The following is a 22,225-nucleotide window of genomic DNA, read 5'->3' as shown; positions in this document are numbered from 1 at the left end:
TACAAATAAATTGGTCATATAAGGTAAAATTGGTGTCCATGAGGTCGATAGTTTTCATTGCCAACATTAACGTTATATAAAGATGACGGCTCTCATAAGAAAATCCCAGAATGTAATTCTCTATCTGAGTCGAGAACCTGATTCACTATTCAAGACAATTATTACCATTGTTGTGTGTATGTTGGGGGGCTGATGAACAATACGTCATGGCTGCTAAATGACCTTAAACTCTAACATGTGACACATTGATAAACTATTCAAACTGCGATTTATTGTGAGCTGATTTGTACGCATACTCCCCCTCAGAAAGGAAACCAGGATCCCCCACAATGTCCCATGTTGACGATCCTTGCCGGCAAGTCTTTGTGTTTACCAGCTTGCTTGTTTCATTGTAAATTCAAATGAAATGATTAAGCTGATGCTGAAGGCAATTGGACACAAATACTAAAAATAAACAATGTTTAGTGAAAATGATTTAAATACTGTTTGCAGAGAGAGATCAATCCCATGAGAATGCAAAAATTGTAGGCCCGGAGCTAAAGCGAAACACTTGTGAGGATTCATACCCCGTGTCGGGGAGAGACAGGATTCTCTACAGGGGGGAGATTTTTTTTTCAAAAAGCCATTTTGTTGATGTGAGAGTAGCAGACAAAAGAAGCCGGTGGCTGCCTGAAAGGGCAACTGTGTAGCAGTGTGGTACTTGTGACAAAAAAGCATTGATAGGAGGGAGATTAAGAGCGGGGCGGATGTGGGAGGTGGACCATTGATTTCTACTCTGATGTTAGAACAGTTAGCCGCGGCAAATTAATGCGGTGCTACACAATCTTCCCCCTCCTGTCTCCCTTTACACCGGACTGGAGCCCTGATAAGCTTTCGTCTGTTCATCATACATGGAGGGAGATGAAATAAGAGTCGTGTGAAAGTAATAATCAGTGGTCGGCACCGTGGTTGCTCTTGGTTGAGCTCGGAAGAACCTTTTAAGTAAGAAATCCTCTTTAAAAATCATAATTAAAAGTAATTAAAAGTCCAGATGTATACATAGTTATGCCTCTGTAGTCAGAACCATATGGACGACCTGTAATACCCCCTTCCAAACATGGTCACTACTTATTATTATCAGATACGGTAGGTTCAAGAGTTTTCTGAACCATTATGACATAATTTAAAGTAAAGGTTGCTTTTCTAAATCTTATTTAAACTCAACTTGTGTTGTGTATGTATAACTCTTTTAACATTTCTTCACAGATTAAACAATTAAACCAGGTGTATTTTTAGCCCGAGAATCTAAACTAAATGCTTTAACAAGGACTGTGAAGCATGATTGCATAGGGATGGGTATTGTTAAGGTTTTATCAGATGTCAGTACCAGTACTTTTGAATCAGTGAACATGCTAAAATCTTTTATGAATGTCAAATTTAGCAAAATAAGTTGAGTTAAAGGCTATTTGTAGAAGGTAATACATAATAAATATAATTTTCTACTTTCAGAGTAATACACATTGTCGGATCTAAGTTCTGCTACTATCATTTTGCGCAGTGTTGGGTGAGTAACTTAAAGTATTTTATTAAGGTTACATAGTGATGGGTTGATACTCGATACAGTAGTGATGATACAGACATCACTATTAATGCAAATTAAACATTTATTTAAATATATTAATGTTTAATGTAACAAATTGCAAGAATAATAAATAATAAGTTACCATTAACTTACCGTTATTATGAACTTGCCCAACATTGATTTCAAGCTCAATTCTGTGTACATGAGAAGGTTTTCAAAGCGGGTCGCAAAACCGTCCCGTATTTGACGCGTAATATAATAAAAGCGTCTCTTATCGAACAATGGTGCGATTTTCTTAAAAGCATCACAGGGCTTCCTTCTTCCCTCCCACCTTTTATGTTGTCTGCCGTCTCTACCTGGCAACTATTGTTTGTCAAGTGAAAGCTGAACCAGAACGGAGGAGGACACGCTCTCAGACATAACAAAAGAAGCAGACTCCTGCTATTTATCCTTTATTGGTGCCAAACCTGCACTTTTGAAATGGTGTTTGTGCTGAAATGGTGCTCAAAAGAATGGCATTCTTCAGTTTATAGACCGAAGTTCTAACTGCGTTAATTTGTATTGAAAACAAAATTTCTCTAAACATCAGCTTTAGAAGAAGCTGGAGTCAAGTGCATCCTCTCGTCCTCAGTCATTGCAGGATTTCAAGGTTCCTTTAGCGGCTGAGGACATATTGACTGCTGACTTTTGGGGTACAAAACTCTAATTGCAACACCAAAACAGTATGTATATTTGCTTGTCAATTTTAAAAAAAGAAATGAAAAAAAGGAGTATAAATGATAAAGAAACTATGGTAAAATTTGATTTTCTAGCAAAAAAAAAAAAGTCCTGTCAAATATTGATACAGTATGGTTGAAAAGAATACTGCGATATATCACCATTTAGACATTTTCTAACACGCCTAATCAGGACTAACCTTTTCCACTATTTCAAAAGTGACTTGTGCTTTCCTCCATTCCTTGTCGTCAATAGAGGAAAAAAACACAATCTAATTAAGGATGATGAGCAAGTAATCAAAGTAAACCAGGAAGTGCACTTCATAGATCCAAAAGCAATAAAGTAGCAGTGAAGAGAGACAGGCTCGCTGTAATGGGCGACTGTGATGAAGAGGCCGGAGGGCAGTCAGGCAGGTCGATCAGCCTGTACCTTGCACACACATTGAAGCGCACATTAACACACACAAGCACAATGTTCCCAGGTCCTGCCAGTGTTTGCTTTTATTCATTCCCCGGCATGATTAATGTCTCTTTGCTCCGTACACTGACCCCGGGGCCACGGCAGGCCAGTGGCTGAACACAATCTATTAGGTAGCACAAGTCTGTGTTTGGTGTGTTGTTGTTAACTCAGATGGGCCAATCTTTGAACAGATCTTATATGTAGAGAAAGAAAGAATGTGGACTTTTGTTTTTCTCTTATAATTGAGCAGCCTGTTTCCATGGAGACAAGGACATACGGTGAGTTTCACCGTCATCCTATTTATCCTATTATCCTTTCATACAGATAGACAAACATTTCAAATTCACAGCACCGTCTGTTCTAAACCCTGAAACTGCTCTGATTTAATATTGCTGATGTCAAGTACAGTATTTTACTCTACCTGTCTCTGCCCCTCCTTTCTTTTTCACTGTTGACGGTTCATTGACACCCGGCTGGAACCAATCAGCAATCACCGCATGCTTAAGGCTATGTAAACGTCCTTGTTCCAGTCCGTGGTGTCAAAATAATCGATCTCATTCCTATGCTTGTGAGTTAAGTGTGTCTTAAATAGATCTTGGACCTCTACTGTACTCATCAGTATGTGTCTGTTTGTACAAAACTGTATTTTCATTCAAATATTCACATCAGACAATGTGCCTAAGCCCCGCCCACTGAAAACACTTTGGTTTTTTTTAGATGAAATCTTGTTCATCATGACCACACTTACTCTGCTGTGATTGGGCAAGCATCAAGATTTTTCACCAATTAATCCCGGAGGACTCCTTATTCAAGGGACTTGTTGTATAAACAAAGGGGGCGTGATCACAGCTGGCTTAAGAAGGAATGAAGACCATTATTATGTCATAATGGACTCCGCTCTCGTAACCTCTCGTTCGCCAAGATTTCAGACGGGGAAGAACTTAAATTATAACTTAAAGTAACAGCTTCAAAACATCTTCATGATGAGGGACTTACTGCATCTTGGAGAAGAGGTCTTCAACATTTGAAACATGTCAGTTATCTAGGAGAGTTGGGGTTTCACATTGGTTTCCCTTTAAGGTTTATTTCTTTTTGTTCTGTTCTTATATTTGTGTGTTTTATTCCACTACTGTTCCATTTAACCTCACTCTTCCACAGCACACACTTGGTTCCAGTTAGTCCCAAGTTTAAAGCAGCTGACCCACTTTTATACCTTAAACTTGAGGCAGAAAGAATATTTAAAGAGATGATATTACATCCAAATTGGACATCACTATTCCACAGGAAGAAACCCGAGTCATACATATTTCACTTCTCCTTGTGTTATTAGCTTCATCAACAAGCTTAAAATGTTGCCAGCGTTTATTCCTTTGTTCATTTGTCTGTTGGATTATAAAAAAAGCACAGAGTCGGGGGGATTTATTTTTATAAAGCGGCACAATTTGTAAGTTGGCACCAAGTCAAAGAGAAAAAAGGAGCATTGATATACTATTGAAACCTCACATCTATTTTAAACTTACCACGCCACCTAGTGAACTCAAAAAATAGGTTCCTGTTTCATAAAGCTTCAAGAATTCAAGTTAGAACCATCAAATAAATAACACTAAACACCGAAAAAATACTTCTTGTTGTTGTTAGGTAGAACACCTATGGAAAACAAATAACCTCAACCTTATACTTTCTGGAGAGCTACATTTCAACAGTTATTCTGAATCATTGGTATGTTTATAACAGGATACTTTACCATAAGTTTCTTTATAGAAAAACTTTGTTCTACTCTTTATACAGATACAATCATTTTGATTTTTCTACCATGAGAGTTTCAGAGCACAAACCGCCTTCTGTAAAATCTCAACTGGACTCATGGATGTATTCATCAGGCCACTTTCAACCTTCATTTTGAATCAAGAGATAGATTTGCTGAAATGTTCTGGGTAATATCCTCGCAGGAGAATTTAAGTTTGTCTCAGCTTGAAGTCACAGGACGAGGACTTTAAAGCTCAATTTCAATTTCCTTTGTGTTTACTAGTGGCGTGCTGATAAAGCTTCATAAAGCTGTCTTATTGTATTGAGCTCAAAAGATGTTCTCCTTTTTAAAATCTATCAAAAAATCACATCTTTCTTAAACTGATTGACATCTAGTGGACCCTGAAAATAAGTGGATTAAGGCTTCTATGGTGGGATGATTTTTTTTAAAATTGAAAACAATATTGAGTTTCTCAAAATAATTTATATTGATCGCTGCCTGACCAGCTTTTTAAAAATGAATCGACAGCTCTGGCCAAAATTGAGTGAACCATCGAAAAGATTACTGTTGCAAAGCCGATGATCTGACAAAGGCTTCAATTATCTTTTCTGATAGGGCTGTTAAGATTTCAACTGTAGAAGATGAATAATTTTTAATTTCTCTCTATTACAATAAAAAAAAAAAAAAAATTGATGAACTCATTGGTGTTAGAAACGGGATTATACTTTTCTGACAAAAATATAAAAAAAATTCAATGTAGAAAGTGTGAAGGTAAAGTGTGAAAAAGTCTTCAAAGGACGATATTGTAAATGTTGTGACAACAAAATCATTTTGTCACCGCTGAACAGTAATCGACACACCAGGTCTAGCAGAAGGGAGCAGATCAGTGTCTGTACAGAGCATAGAGATGGATTTTGTCAGACTCACCAGCCAAGAATAATTTCGTCTTGCTGTGTCATCCATTGAAGGTTATTCTACGATGACATTTGAAAAAGTGAATCCATGGATCTGAGATGAATTGTTACAGTAAGGGCTCATTGTCCATGTCAAAAGAGAGGTCCTGAGGAGGGAACACGCATCAAGAATTCCATTTATTTTGTGTTTTACATGTTCAGATGTGGAGCACCATGACCTTGGAAATCGTTCGTTTCCACATCATTTTCTATGGTTAAGGTTCTCAGAATAGATTCATAATAAATTCAACGCAAGAGAAAAAGGTAGAAGAGCCTTGTTAAACCATTTATAGGTCAGAAGAGATGGATGATTGACAGTCAACTACACATATATATATTTAACTGGTATCAGATTAAGACAAATCGATAAACACCAGTATTTTTCAGACTCTATTTAGCTGTGAATGATGTGAAATACACAGTGAGTTACACACACCTGGGCAAAGTCTGGCCTGGAGGCGACTTGGAGCACCTTGACTCTATTATGTGGCCTCATGAGGGAAGAGTGTGCGTGTGTTGGGTAGTATGTGTGTTTGTGTAACTGTGTTGCGGGGAAATGTGCCTGCTTACAGGTTGGGGTAATGCATATTTTTGTATTGGGGTGGCTTTGTGTTTTTTTCCGTGTTGGGGTTGCTTGTATGTGTATTGTGTATTTCTGTATCTAGGTGTTGTGTGTTTCTATGTTTGTCTTAACCACAAAGAGTATGAGCTTATACGTTTTTGGTTCAGATTTGACCTGATTTTGACAGGAAAGATCATCAAGATTGAATATAATTTGTTTTATTTCATCGTGAATAAACCATAATTTTTCTTTAATTTCAACTGTAAAATAAATAACGTATTAAAATGATCCAATCTGGATCATTTGAGCCTGAGTCTGCATAAAGATACATTTGCAAAGACCCCATTCTGGTGCCAGTGTTGGCAGGTCTTTTGCAGTGATTTCTGATTCCCTGTGTGCACCTGTATCATTCTTGTATTCCCTTTTGTTTTTTTGTTTACGCGAACCTCAGGTAATTCACCACTGTTCTCATGGGCCCATTATCCAACAAAAATGGCGGTCCTCAACCATCTGGCTCTGTTACTATTTGTCACCACAGAAAGAAAATGTTCATTACATTTCTGTTGTAATGATTATTACTGTTTCTGGGGTGTTTTGCTTGAAAAAAGACCAATTTCTCCAAAAGAAACATTAACCTGTGACAGGTTAGGATGCTTTTTCACTCAGATTTTTAACAAACAGGCATTGGTAATAACTAAACTCTATACTAAATATAATTTTTATCAATTAATACAGGATTAAGAGTCTTGCATGGGTGTACACGCATCCCTTTTACTGTATTTTTTGCCCTCGTGAAATCTGGACAAAATGATTAAACTATTCTTGTGGAAATGTCTGAGAATTGTTTTCGTCTATTTGAAAACATACATAAGTTATTTTTTAGAAATATATTACATTTTCTAAATGATATCTAAATGAAGTCTATATGAAATAAAACAATCCATTTTTATAATATCATGGCATAAAACACTTCTTTAGTCTTAAGTTGTTGTTTTTTGTCACATCCAGAGGTGGGATTGAACTTGTTACCTTCAACCACTATATGTTAGATATTTTTATGATACTGGCAAATTTCAAATGTTACGGTTAACAGTGATTCTGAAGTAGACCAACATTTATTAAGATCACATTTAAACTGGTTATTAACTTATCAATCTCTACTAAATGTATTACATTATCATCAGTTATATTGGCCAATCCAGTGGGTTTTTTAATCAACTGTCTAAATGATTGCAATCGTTTGAAGGTTGGTGGGTTAAGTCCTTTTATGGAACAAGAAGAAAAATAAATAAAAGGTGTTTTTTAAATCTGCTGGAAGGACCTGAACAACTAATTCAGTAGAAAATTCCAAAAATGTGAAAGCACTTATGATTCTTCAGCCACGGTTACTGCTAGTGAGTAACAGTCCGATGGCTCCTGGAGGTTCCATAATTGTAGCCTGAGGCTTTTATTAACCCTCTCTAGCCAAAGCTTGTCTCATTTACCCGGCTCTCCATCTTACACTAGTCAGGTTCAGACTCAGGTTCACACATCTATTTTCTCCACCTACGGTTCCCAGGAGAGAAAAATAAATCACCATGAAATTCCTAAATTCTAATGTTTATCCATGTCTGTGATAAAAGTGATGGATGGCCCTTATCAACTGCATTTGTTCATGCCTTTATATAAGATTACTGAACAGAACTATACCATAATCAAGAAGTCAGATTTTCTCCTTTAATGATAGATGTCACTTTTATTATTGTTGTTTTCACCAACATGAAGGCTGAAATACAAAGAAATTACATTTTTTTTTGTCTTTTAACCCTTGAATTATTTCAAGGTCAAGATTACCCAGTGGCCTGAAAACAAATGTGTTTGAGGTATCCCTTGAGTTGCCTCTGGGTCAAGATGACGGACACGAGGGTTAAAAAACTTAAAAAAAAAAAATTATGATGATTATGATGAAGCAAAACAGAAAGTAGGGTCTCTTCTGATCAATTATCTGACTTTTGTGAAAAAGGCCAATCAATAGAAACAACTAAAGCGCAAATCCTACACACATATAGTTGAGTTGAGGCCAGGTGGACCTTCCTCCCCATCTACTGAGGTTTTCAAACACACCTCTATCTTGGAGGTCGCAGATAATAATCAGAGAAAGGGAAGACATTTGCAGTTCGCTTGATGAAAATCTCTTTTCAATTTAGGAGGTCAGAGGAGAAGGGTCAGTTATAGAAGACGGACAACAGCAAATCAATGAGCTCTACAACAACGACCAGGTTGAAAAAGACGAGCTTAAGTGCAAACACGCAGAGCATTGAGGCTTATCAGCCTCAGCAGACCACAGTGTTGGTTGACGGCCTATGTCAAGTGACCTACAGTAGCCCTAAAATCCGAAGTTGATGCAATATAGATAACAATAAAATCCGAAGTTCATGCAATATAGATAACAATAAGTAAAAAAAAAATCCAGTTCCCTGTTGAATTGAAACAATAAATTTGTAAATAAACCAACAATTTGACCTGCAATGTGATGACATAAAGCATAATACTGAATTCCTATATAAAAATTTGCTTTAGTCTGCATTTTATTTTTAATAAATTGATTGATTTAATTGCCGATTGAGAAGTGCTTTTCCTAGCATCTCAGAATAAAATATCAGAATTTCCAAATCTTTGTTAATGATAGAGATCAACCACAGAAGAAGGGATGAGCACAGCAGTGAAACCAATTGTGTTTTAGAGAGTTTTTTGCTTTAATTTAATTATCAGAAGGCCTCAGTCTATCCACATAACTTTCTTGCTGTGAGCTGATTCCTGGCTAGATGCAATGTGCAATAAGCGTACCGGCAGCTGCTACACACGTTTTCTTGTTCCAGTCTGTGGTGTCAGAACAGCCAAACTCCTATGATGCTAAGTGGACCTCTATATTGTTGTATTCTCATGTGATTTAAATTGGGCTTAGTATCTTCAGTAAGTGTAATTTTGATTCTCCATTCGCCTTGAATTTCCCCCTCAATTGTTTTCTTTTCCTTTGTACACGTTTGTTGACAGCATCTTCATGCTGTTTTTGCCAGACTCTTCTAGAGCTCATGTAAAATGCATGATCAACCCCATTATTTGGTTAATACCCAGACCTTGTTTTCTGATTCACATTATAGACCCTCATCCGTCATCTTGACAGGTGACCAATGACCCCAAGACCATCAGACCTCTTCCTGCAGAGCCTGGGTTTATCTAAAGTCATGTTCCTTTATACAATATGAGAACCTAAGCAGTGTAAATTGGGTCTTGATTTTTTTTTCATAGCAATCTAAAGTTTGAAATCAATTTAATGGTACATTAATTTATGATGGGAGAAGTAGCATCACTGCCGCTGCAGTTTGGTTCATAAGAAATGTGTTTTGCTTCATGCCTCCAAAGATATATGCAGGTGCTGTTTTTCAATCTATTTTTCCAATGCACCGGTGTGTTCCACTCCAGCTACGATGTTGGAATTGCTAGTCGAACCTGAGACTGGGAAATATATAAGTTCAGGTGAAAAGTTTTGTTTTGTTTTCAAAAGAAGTTTAGACTTGTGTGTACTTGTACTAGTGTATGTGTAACTTTGACTCATAAATCCACTTGTTCCATGTTCACTCTGAAAGTAGTCGACCTGATTGAAGGTAGGATGCAACACGCACATAAAAAATAATTTACTGTCTCTATATGTATTTGTTGCTTCCTATGCTTTAAATAGGCAGCAGAATGTAGTGAGAGCATTAAAGGATTGTTTTATTTTCTTGAGTCACCTGAGTAAATTCCTACGTTAAGGAAATGTTCTCCATTCTACATGATCCACGCTACATTACATATATATATATATATATATATATATATATATATATATATATATATATATATGTTTTCTTGGCCCAGGTGTTCCTGAGAGGGGTTACAAGTAGAACCGCTGCCTCTTTGGAACTTTGGTCCTTTGGTCCCCTAGTCCTTTGGTCCCCTAGAAAGCCCAGGACGAAGTAGTCGTGGAGAGGGAAAGTCCAGTAAAGATAAACATATCTACTGTATTTTTCCACTGATGCTCTATTTAAATAAAAAACTGATGAAAATAATTCGAATTTGCATTTAACAGGTTTAAGATAAATCACTGTGCCTTGAACCATGAGGTCCTAATGTTTTTTCTTATTAAGATAAATGATTTAAAGAGTCAGAATATCTCTTCTATATGCAAAATAAAGTCAAGCTAAAGTTTAAAACTATTTATCCAGACATTATAGTGTTATATTATTTTATATTTTAAATTGTGGTAACAAAATATTATATGTACTATGTAAATAACTAAAATACCATTACTGCAGCAGGTATACATGGAGGAAACATTTGTTCCAGTGAAGAAAGAAGTTCAGATGGTCAAGATCAAAGTTCTTTGAACAAATTAGTCTAGATTTAATTTTTTAACACCAGAGCAACTCCAGAAGTCATCCTAAGGAAGTAGGGTGCAGTTTTCTTCCATTGAACTACGCAATGTTGTTCATTTCTTATGCTTGACTAATACAAATGCGTTAAATAATTAGTTCGTTTATTTACAATAAAATCTGTTTGTGTTTTTTGATAAATACAAATAATATTGGATATTGTCAGTTTTATATTCTTATAAACGTTCAACTTCAAAAACAAAAATCTAGTTCATGGTGTATTTGCTTAATGAAAACAGAAAACACATTTTTTTTCTAGCAAGTAAGTCAACAGGTTGAACAGGAGGGGGCTCAGCACACGCCCTACACAGAGAGCAAGTGGTACTGTGCTACTAAGCTCCCTCCTGTTCACAAACATATGCAAAAGCGAGGGACAAGTTCTGGAGCTCAGCAAATGTCCAGGACTGTCTCAGGAGACTGCATATTTTGGCAACAGTCCAGAAGAAGCTGAGATGAATTGCCTGTAAAGCAAAGCAAACTCATGGGAAAAAAATGCTTTGTAAAAAAAGAAAAGAAAAGGTTGTGCAATCATGTGATAAATACATGGTGGCATTTATCATTCAGCAACTTCTATACAAGCATTTATTTCATCTCTAATTTCATCCCACTGAGATGCTCTTAAACATAAATAATCTTTTGGAATATTTTAGCAAACTCGCTTCTACACGCCTCAGCAGTGATGGTGTACGACCAGGATAACAAATGACCATTATTAGAGGGCGAGGAATTGGAGAGTTTGGATAAGATTAGAGATAATTCCTGTTCATTTCTCCCCGAGTCCTCGTCCCAGTCACATCATTTCAAAGCCTGGGTAAGACAATATAAGTGCTGCGTAATCACTGGACGTTGATCGCCAAGAACTCCCATCATTTGGCAAACGCAGTTATGAAGCGTGTTGTGCTTTATCCCGCTAATAACTTTAATCGGTCATTTATCACAGGTTGCGGAGGGTTTGTGATTAGTCTGGGAAGAATAAGCAATCGGAGACGCTTCAGCTGATGTAAGGTAAACAGAAAATAAATAGAAAAAAAAGCTCATTGTGTAACTCTGACTCCTATACAAATGCATACGCTCAATATGTAAAGCATGCTGACTGAGCTTTTGCCCTACTCTTGTTATTTTGATTATTTTTCTGCCTTCTCCACTCATGCATATCTTAGCCAGTACAACACTTGCAATCCATTTCTTCTTCAGGTATCAAACTCGCAGTCCAGCTACTAACATAGAAAATGTAATTTGTGTATAGGAAAGCAAACAAAGCCCAGAGGTTGGTCTTGTGATCTTGTTTTCTGCAAAGATGCCTGAATATATACGGGTTTGTTGTGAGGGAAATTATCTCACAGATCAATGACAAACAGCACAAAAGTAAACTTGTTTTTCTTAGAAATGCTGAAGTTTACTATCTACAAGTTCCGAACAAACTTCAATTTTGGATGAAAAATAGGTAGTGCTCATCAAGACCACATCGAGGGTAACAGAAAACAGCAAGTGGTGACTGAAATTAAATATATATATAATATATATATATATATATTTAGAGATATAGGCGCTGTAATCTAAAACACCATTCACCTAGTCCAACATTTAAATGACAAATTTGCCACGACTCTTTCTGACTTTGTCCAATCATTTAGAACTTTATCCTAAACATTCTAAATTATCAGAGATTAAGTGAACTCTAACTTGAGGATGAGTTCCCTGGACTCAAATGGAGATGTACTATACATAATGCATGTGTGGCAAAAACAATCTACAGTAACAATTTCAGCTATTATGTTTTCGTTTTTATGTATTTCAGATAATAGCATAAGTGACTTTATTGATGCTGTTTCATTTTGTTTTTGCAGAACACTTTGCATTTCAATAGTTCCTAATAATTCCTCTATAGTGTTAATTAATCATGGATATGTATACAATATATTATAATAAAGTTAGAACGCCTGCTTCTGTTTGGCAATTCAATCAAAAACAGCCAAGAACTGCTCAGAGTCTTGTTACTGAGCAGTAACGGTTACTTATTATTTACTATTTCCAGCAATGTTTTATCAGTCAAAATTAATTTACTACAACATCACAGAAATATGTAATTATTTTGCATACTTAAACATAATTGTGCAATAGTGAGCATATCCTACTGTTCTTGTTCATCTATTTCTTTTCTTTTTTTTTTTAGAATCCCTTATTAGTCCCGCGAGGGGAAATTTCCAGGTTGGGTAAATGTCTACTGTTGTCTAAGCTTTTTATTAACCATAACATACATCTACATAACATAGTCCTCAATATAGATTGATGAGAAAAAATTGCTCTAATCAGTTGTGTGTCTACAGGATGAACAGGAGGGGGCTCAGCACACAGCCAGTACATTGAGCAAGTGCTGCTGAGCTCCCTCCTGTTCTTATGCAAAAGCAAGAGACGAGTTCTTGAACTCACTAAACATCCATGACTATTTCAAAAGATTCTGGCAACAACCAAGACACTGGTAGATTATGAGTCGAAGTGCCAGCAGATGAGTGCATCCAGCCTCTTCGAAGGTACACAAGAAAAAAAAGAAATATATATAGTCAAAACAAAACATAGCTGTGATGGTGTGTGACCCCGTTTGTTCCTTCCTTTAACGCTATATATAAAAATGATCTTTTAAGGGTGTTCTCAACACAATCTAGTACATATTAAATTGCCATTTTCACCCAAATCCAACCAGCCTAACTTCTTTTAAACCGTGATTTTCATTTTCATTTTTGTTCATGGCCTTAAATGATAGCCCAGAGACCGCCACCTATTAGGGTGTGAACATGATGAAACTGCTTCATGAAGCTTCATAACCCCATCATTGATATACACCCTCACCCATAACATATTATATATTTATATATATATTTGTATCTAATGACTCAAGAGACTAAAAGTTTAAGTAAGACTATATGAGATGATGGTAAATGGACAAAAGAGAGAGGTAGGATAAATGGTGAGTAGTGAGGACAGTATAGCTCAGTATATGAAGAAGCAGACATTCTTTGCTGCCACAGAAGGAGTTAATCCCATTACTACGTCATACTGGGCTCCTTTCTCGTAACCTCTCATTCACTGCTATTTCAGAAAGGGGTACTTTATAAAGTAAAAACATCAAAACATCCGATGATGGGGGACTTAATACAGTCAGGATAGATGGATGGATGGATGGATGGATAGATGGATAGATGGATAGATAGAGAGACAGAAAGATAGATGGATGGGTGGATGGGTTTTCACAATAGTCGCCATTTATGCAGCCATGTGGCAATAGAATCCAAGAGAGATGTTGTGGATTCAGAAGAGAAAACATTGATTGACAATTGTCTTGGTCTAATAGGAGAATCTTTCCTTTAATGGTAACACTTTTTAATTATTTAGATTGTATGACAGTCTTTTGAGTTAATGGTGCAATTAAGTTAAGCAGTTATGTAGCAAGTCTGTAATGTCAACAATGCTGTCAATGTCATTGTAACTATGGTCACCCATAGTTATAATTGTTCATCAGTCGCCTGATAAGAAAAGGGATAATGAGAACTGAGGGAATTGCTTTCTTAAATGTGGTTACGACACTTTCAGACTTACTTGCTTACATATTTTGAAAGTGCGTCTTCTCTGTGGAGTTGGGTCAGTTCAAGTTTGAACTAATGTGAGTTCTGAGGAGATCTAATTATGTTTTTAATTTCAAGCCTGTATGCTAGTACGAGATCTAGCGTGTGGTTATAACTTAATCTAGTTAATAAAGGACTTTAGATATCGTTTGTTATACTACTCTACAGTACATAGATATTTAGAAGGTGAAATTACCATGCATAACTTTTACAGATATCAAAGTTTACAAGTACTTAACAGAAGATAATAATCCATCAGTGGTTAAAAAAAATCTATTAACTGAAATATTTTAGATTTTAGTTTGCTTTGCTCATTGAAGATACAAAATCATTTCTGTTCATGTCATTAAGCCTTGAAGAATGTCTCTTACGAAAGGGTCCATATATTTTATTTATCATGACTGACGTGCAGCACCCGGTAGTGACAGAAAACTATTATGACCATTAATGTATGACTCCATTTGAACACTCTCTGCTGCACTGTCACTCGTCAATAATTTACCAACCCTGATGAGCTGAAAAGAGAAAGAAGGGAAATGAAGGAGTGTAGATATTACTCAAGGAAAGCAGACAGAGACACAGCTTCCCTCCTTGGGCTTTCATCAATATACCAGACAGAGTGAGGTAAAAAAAAGTCTCAACACATCAATAATGAATCATTTAATTAGAGATGCGTTTCAAAGAAACAGATTTCAACTTTGGCTAAATAATCAAAGACAATAATAATATCTACAAATGCACTTTTGATAAGACATTCGTATGAATAAATATTTAGAAAATAACCACATATGTTTTTTTAACTTTACTTGACACGTATCTGTAATACATATATATTACATTTTTTTTAAATCCACCTCAAGATTATTTCAATTGAAACATTTCTACCACCACGGTGGTTTACCATGTTTACAAAACATTTAAACCACTTCACTTGCACTTGAACAACTTCAATATCAACTTCAACTTCAACAACAAATATCCCTTTTTTCCTACGAGAATGTATTTTTGCTTTTCAGTGTTTTTTTTCTGTGTGAAGTTGCATTGTGTATGATTATTCTACCCTCAACTCAGGAGGGATTGAATCATTTTCTTAGATGACTGTGAATATTCCTTCTTAAATCTGTTATTCAAGAAGAAGAAGTGAGAAAATCCAGACATCTGTTAAGACCTTTTTCTGATAGACAGGGCTCTGCTCCAAAGTTTGATTTGCTCTGCTGATATGTCTTCCCCAAACCATTCTAATTTGGTTTAAAAATAACTGACCTTGAACTTATTAGATAATTAAAATAAGGGAACTATAATATACATCTAAAAGGCTTTATCAGGCTTATAAGTCCTAGAGGAACACTTATGTGGATAATAAACTACACAAACACAAGAGTATCAAAGCAATTGTGAGAGAGCTATGAATAAATAAAACATCTATTTGCTCACTGCAACTTGGAGGAAGATATTTTATAAAAAGAAAATATATATTTACGTAAATTGCTAACATGGCACTACATTAATCACATTTCTTATCTTGACTTTAGTTGTCAGAGTCACCGCCTTCTAAAGACTTAGACTTGTTGAAACTGTTTAAAAACAAAGCAGAGCGAATGTATATATAAAGTATAAATATAAATATTAATAATTTAAAAATAGTGCAATATAGTATAAACAGAATAAATAAATAACGTAGCATAGCATTAATGTATATAAAAGTATAAATATTAATAAGTTAAAAATATTTCAATATGGTATAAATAGAATCAATACATAATATTTTTAATATTGCATTAACTCTCTCCGTGTAGGTAAATCTTTAATAATCAATGAATAATCGCAAATTGTTGGTTCTGAAAAAGAAACATCTGACATCTGATTTTCAAACGTGAAGCCATAGTTGCATACGGTTGCAGTTTGTTAAGTTTCCACTAGAGGCTGGGTGCAGATCATAAGTCACTTACAAACCCAGCCAGCAAAATCAACAACAAAAACTACCATAAATAAACGTTTTTGAAGGTGCTTTTCTGGACAAATAGCAGACGGGTCCATATCCTAAACAAACTGACATTGTTTTCCTTCAGTTGTTTTCATTTATTGTTGTTTTTGATACTTCAACCAAAATTACAGCTTCAGCAGAGAACATTGTAGGAATTAGGTTTTTCCATAGTAGTATTACACATCATGAAAACAGCTGAAAAAAGGGGCTTCATGGCTGGATCGTTGTTAGTTGAATATATTCAATTATATTGAAATGTTACAGATCATGTCCATGTAAGCCTCACATGCTGGTTGATTCCATTCACTCTCAGATTCCCCAGTATCTAAAAAGAAAAAAAGAAACATTGTTAAATCATACACATTTGTAATATCGTTCCCTTGCATACAGTTACCCTCAGTCAGTGACAAAAGAAAACTGAAATTCCTTCATGAAGCTTCACATAAATTATTGTCAAATTATTTGGCTTTCATAAGAAACGTTGAGTACTTGCATCTTCTAAAAGGCTATGACTTGCTTAATATTTCGGCTACATACCTTCCTTGGAATGAGACAAACAAAATGAGCCTATTCACGCTATTGTAGCACTAACAATAAGCCTTTACAGATGAATAGGGCGAGAAAACTAGCAAGTCATGTCTTAGTCTAAGAAGAGCTCTGTAGCACCTTTTAGAGGGTAACGAAGCTGACTTGAATCGTGAACTTTATAGTAATAGATTTAAAAATACATAAGAAGATCGTGAATGTAATTAAGCTTTTAATTAAATACTGATCCCGAATTTTTTAATGGACCTCTGTGCTTGGACTTTGTCAGAAATTATGTTAAAAAGTTTGTTTTTTTTTAAACCCTGAAGGTGTTTCCACTGTGATGTTCTTGCAGTATTAATTTTGGGGCTTGGCTTTTGCATAAGGAACATTTCCAGATGGATTCCAGCTTTCAAAGAGTTTGTGCAGTGAATCATTGATTCTAACGTGACTGAATTTCTGCTAGATATATATTTTTTAATTTAGCACTGGAATTTGAGAAAGGTATTTTTTTTTGCGTAAAATGTCAATACCCATCCTCTCTTCTAATAATGATAAACGGATGAAGCTTCATGAAACAGTTTCCTATTGCTTGTTACTATGAGTAATCACTAGTAAATAATTCCGGTTTTCTACTGATTATAGAGTGCGGAGTGCCCTCTAGTGGACTTTGAATGTAAACATGCTGTTTCATGAAGCTCATTACCATTCTCAAATGCTATGGTACTACTGCATTATTGTAGTGCATGTATACTTATCAAGACCCAGCAAGTAATACTTACAATTCAATATACACAATCTACCTATTATAGGAACATTCCACATAAAAAATCTTGAACATTGTGTGCGTCTGATAGGTCCAAACTTGCCTTTTGCTTTATGGCTTGCAATAAAAAGGATTTTGATGGAAGTTCGTTGCTGGTTGTATTGAGGACAAAAGACACAAGGACAAACTTCTTTGGGGCAACTGCAAAACAATGAAATGTTAGTGTGAAACAAAAACATTTTTGAACAGTGTTTGATATAAACATTTATTATAATCTGTTTAGCCAGTAGTATATGTTTCAAGTCACTGACATAAGCTAAGTCATTTGCAAGATACATTGTGTTGAGCTGCTTCAAAGAAAAACACAACACCTGGGCAACTTAACAACAAATAGCAGCTCATAATCAGATTTTTAATGTGTTTTTACATTTTGGATGTTTAAAGAACTGGACATCATTCACATCATCAGGATCCACAGATGTTTTAGTATTCTTTTCTACCTTTTAATCAGCCCACCCTTAAATTTTAAACTTTTAAACTAAGGATGCCACCTACTGAGCTCTAAAAAAAAGGAGATTTAGCTGGAAGAGGTTTAGTGACCTCACCCGGATTAATCTCCAGCACATTTCCTGTAACCAGGTGGTGGATAATTTTTTAAACCTGTTAAAATTGTGTTAAAAATATATAACATATCAATCCACATTAAGTTTTAAGGTTAAAGATAATTATATTTTACCTTATGTTTCCCCTTACCTGTGCCAATAAAGCATACAACGATGGATCACCTACCTCACCTTTAAGCATGAAGCTCTAAAGTCTAAAAACTTGCATGTTTCTTACCTGTACAGAAAAATGGTTTCTTTTCCTCACAAGGAGCGTCCTCCCAACCATTCTTTCCGGTGAACGCACAAAATTCATCACCGTTAGTATTAGACGGCTGATTTGAACGCCAGTATCCCACTCTGGAATCATTTTGGTCCGACCACTTCCATCCCTGGTTTGACAAACCAATCCACCAGCTTGAATCATTCCCAAAAATATCCACGATTTTCTTCAGCTCTGAGCTGTTTTTAATGCTGGCTAATTCAAAAAAAAGACTTCTGCATAAAGCCTCAGAGTCCTTAAAGTTCTTCAGAAGGTACGAGGGCACGTAGCTATCAGTGGAATCTGTAGAACAAATATATATTAATGATGTTTGAAGTTATGTATTTTTTATACATTCAGTGTATAGTCATAAACAAATAACTAAACGAATAAATGGTAACGAATCAAACATACATACAACATATACTTTTTACAATGGCACAGTAAAGATAATCTCATAACAATACACATAACAAAGCAATACATTTCATTAACAACTACGAACTAAACACCTGGATATGCGTGCAATCGTTTAAGGTTAAAATTTTAATGTGAATTCTTAAAATGTGTGCAACTCCTATTGCAGTCCCCATATGCTGGTGTCCTCATCCGACTTGTCTATTGTCTTGGAAGCCCTGTGTTCCCTTTAGTTTGAGCTCTAGTAACTGCTAGATAGCTACTGTATATCAGGGGTTGCCACGTGGCCTTCTTACCTCAGCATTCCATTCTGTCTAAGCCCTGTTTAGAAAGTTTTCCAATCTAAAGCTTCTAGTCTGTCATGGCAGCAAGAATGGCGTGGCCTTGTCAAAACAAGCAGCCACACTGGGTTGTGGATACGATTTGATCAATCAGTGAAATGCCATTTGACCAATCCATGGCGTTTACTTAACCTTTAGCCTGGTTTTACGGGATACATTTCACAATTACCCTTACTAATATCACATATTTCTTTGGGGTTCGAACAATTTTCTCTTTCAGCACCATAGTAAACAAAGTCCTACTTTGAAAGTGAAATTGAATTTAGTAAATAAAAAGATAATTTAAAAAAAATCAGCACTTACTGTCATAGCATATGGCTTTAAATTTGAGAGAACATGAGCAATCATCTAATGTCCCATTTTGTAACCGTGCACAATGCTCCTTCCCACCATCGTTGTCCGACCAGTTTCCAAACTCGTCTCTGCCGCCGTTTTCAAAATATGTGCCGTCAATGGACCACATCCAGCTGTTTGGGTCGTAATACAATCCGATCCAAAATTCATCTTCTTCGCTACCTCCGACGCTCGGTCCGTCGTTTCTGTCTTTGCCCTCGGAAAATTCTACCAAGTATTGCTTTTCCTCCACCGTCACTATGGTTGCCAGGTCAGCAAACACTTCCCGACAGTATTTCTGAGCATCAGCCCATTTAAGTTTCTCATCCACTAGTTGGAATTTTATCATCCCGGAGCTGACAACTACCAGAGACACCAGGACTGAAAATAAAAGATTGACAGGAAAAAAATATATATAATTAAAGATGATAACCAAATTGATATATTTGATATTTGATATACAACAAAGTATTGAGGGAACAGACGAATACTGTAATACAATAGTTTCAAGATCAATTTAAAAGACACCTAAATCAACACATTAACATCAACATCAACCATGAAACATTGGTTGACTATTAAAGGTGAATTCTTGAATTCTGAAAATGTATCCGTTTGTTAAATCATTTCCACTCAAGCTACTCCTTTTTAACGTTCATAAATTCTTTAGCTATTCATTTTCATAATAAATATCATTTCAAAATCAATCACCATGTAAGTTTTTGTTTTTATTTTGAAATAATGGTCCAATTGTTTGTGAAAGCATTCAAACGACCGAATTTCTTTCCACATACAGTGCCTTGCGAAAGTATTCGGCCCCTTGAACCTTTCAACATTTCCCCACATTTCAGGCTTCAAACATAAAGATATAAAATTTTAATTTTTGTCAAGAATCAACAACAAGTGGGACACAATCGTGAAGTGGAACGAAATTTATTGTATAATTTAAACTTTTTTAACAAATAAAAAACTGAAAAGTGGGGCGTGTAATATTATTCGGCCCCCTTGCGCTAATACTTTGTAGCGCCACCTTTTGCTGCAAGTCGCTTGGGGTATGTCTCTATCAGTTTTGCACATCGAGAGACTGGAATTCTTGCCCATTCTTCCTTGCAAAACAGCTCGAGCTCAGTGAGGTTGGATGGAGAGCGTTTGTGAACAGCAGTCTTCAGCTCTTTCCACAGATTCTCGATTGGATTCAGGTCTGGACTTTGACTTGGCCATTCTAACACCTGGATACGTCTATTTGTGAACCATTACATTGTAGATTTGGCTTTATGTTTTGGATCATTGTCCTGTTGGAAGATAAATCTCCATCCCAGTCTCAGGTCTTTTGCAGACTCCAACAGGTTTTCTTCCAGAACGGTCCTGTATTTGGCTCCATCCATCTTCCCATCAATTTTAGCCATCTTCCCTGTCCCTGCTGAAGAAAAGCAGGCCCAAACCATGATGCTGCCACCACCATGTTTGACAGTGGGGATGGTGTGTTCAGGGTGATGAGCTGTGTTGCTTTTACACCAAACATATCGTTTTGCATTGTGGCCAAAAAGTTCGATTTTGGTTTCATCTGACCAGAGCACCTACTTCCACATGTTTGGTGTGTCTCCCAGGTGGCTTGTGGCAAACTTTAAACAAGACTTTTTATGGATATCTTTGAGAAATGGCTTTCTTCTTGCCACTCTTCCATAAAGGCCAGATTTGTGCAGTGCACGACTGATTGTTACGGACAGACTCTCCCACCTCAGCTGTAGTTATCATCATTATGGGCCTCTTGGCTGCATCTCTGATCAGTCTTCTCCTTGTTTGAGACGAAAGTTTGGAGGGACGGCCGGGTCTTGGTAGATTTGCAGTGGTCTGATACTCCTTCCATTTCAATATAATTGCTTGCACAGTGCTCCTTGAGATGTTTAAAGCTTGGGAAATCTTTTTGTATCCAAATCCGGCTTTAAACTTCTCCACAACAGTATCTCGGACCTGCCTGGTGTGTTCCTTTGTCTTCATGGTTCTCTCTGCGCTTTAAACAGAACCCTGAGACTATCAAAGAGCAGGTGCATTTATACGGAGACTTGATTACACACAGGTGCATTCTATTTATCATCATCAGTCATTTAGGACAACATTGGATCATTCAAAGATCCTCACTGAACTTCTGGAGTGAGTTTGCTGCACTGAAAGTAAAGGGGCCGAATAATATTGCACGCCCCACTTTTCAGTTTTTTATTTGTTAAAAAAGTTTAAATTGTCCAATAAATTTCGTTCCACTTCACGATTGTGTTCCACTTGTTGTTGATTCATGACAAAAAATTAAAATTTTATATCTTTATGTTTGAAGCCTGAAATGTGACGAAATGTTGAAAGGTTCAAGGGGGCCGAATACTTTCGCAAGGCACTGTATATTAAGATTTCAAACATGCTCCTATATATACATAAAATAGTATTGTTGTTAAAAATGTTTTTTCTTTTTCAATAAAATACGGAAGATAAAAATGATGTAACTAACCTAGTTGAATTTTGATTATACCAGTATTTTATGAAAAACAATGTAAATCTTATGGTGATCTCAAGTTACAGAACATAAATCTAATAATATCGACTTACCAGAGAGCTGGAGCACCAGCATGGCCATGTTCCTGAAATCAATACGCTTCAATAGATCTGTTAAAAAAAAACACAAACAAAGTAAATATATGAGTTAACAATGAAATAAACCACACAAACCTACAATTTGTTTAGATACCAAAGGTTACATTTATAGAGATGGTTTTGACAAGTAGCTCAGTGGAAGCTACCGCTGGTTTAATCTGACGCCTTTTATAAGGTGGTGACTCCGACTCTGCTTCGACATCATGCAAATCTGCTCCTTCCTCCTGCTGCACTTGAGACACTGCTGACTCTAGAATATGACCTTGACAGGTAAGGAAAGCTTTT

The 22,225-nt window shown here is 36.1% G+C and overlaps 1 protein-coding gene across 1 annotated transcript in view; it reads right to left on the bottom strand.

Moving 5' to 3' along the window:
* Window positions 1-19,688, bottom strand: part of LOC148084458 (secretory phospholipase A2 receptor-like) — a gene marked incomplete at its 5' end in the record, with an annotated part of 36,169 nt that extends 16,481 nt beyond the window's left edge. The window contains 4 exons of the mRNA XM_087785614.1: window positions 16,341-16,379; window positions 17,449-17,546; window positions 18,186-18,512; window positions 19,271-19,688. Coding sequence (XP_087641740.1) covers window positions 16,341-16,379; window positions 17,449-17,546; window positions 18,186-18,512; window positions 19,271-19,688 — 882 coding nt within the window. The remainder of the gene's footprint in view (window positions 1-16,340; window positions 16,380-17,448; window positions 17,547-18,185; window positions 18,513-19,270) is intronic.
* Between the last annotated feature and the right edge of the window lie 2,537 nt (window positions 19,689-22,225).

This window comes from Callionymus lyra, chromosome 3 (assembly GCF_982586985.1).
Source record: "Callionymus lyra chromosome 3, fCalLyr1.hap1.1, whole genome shotgun sequence".
Lineage (NCBI taxonomy): Eukaryota > Metazoa > Chordata > Actinopteri > Syngnathiformes > Callionymidae > Callionymus > Callionymus lyra.
This window is presented reverse-complemented; position numbering and strand designations above follow the sequence as displayed.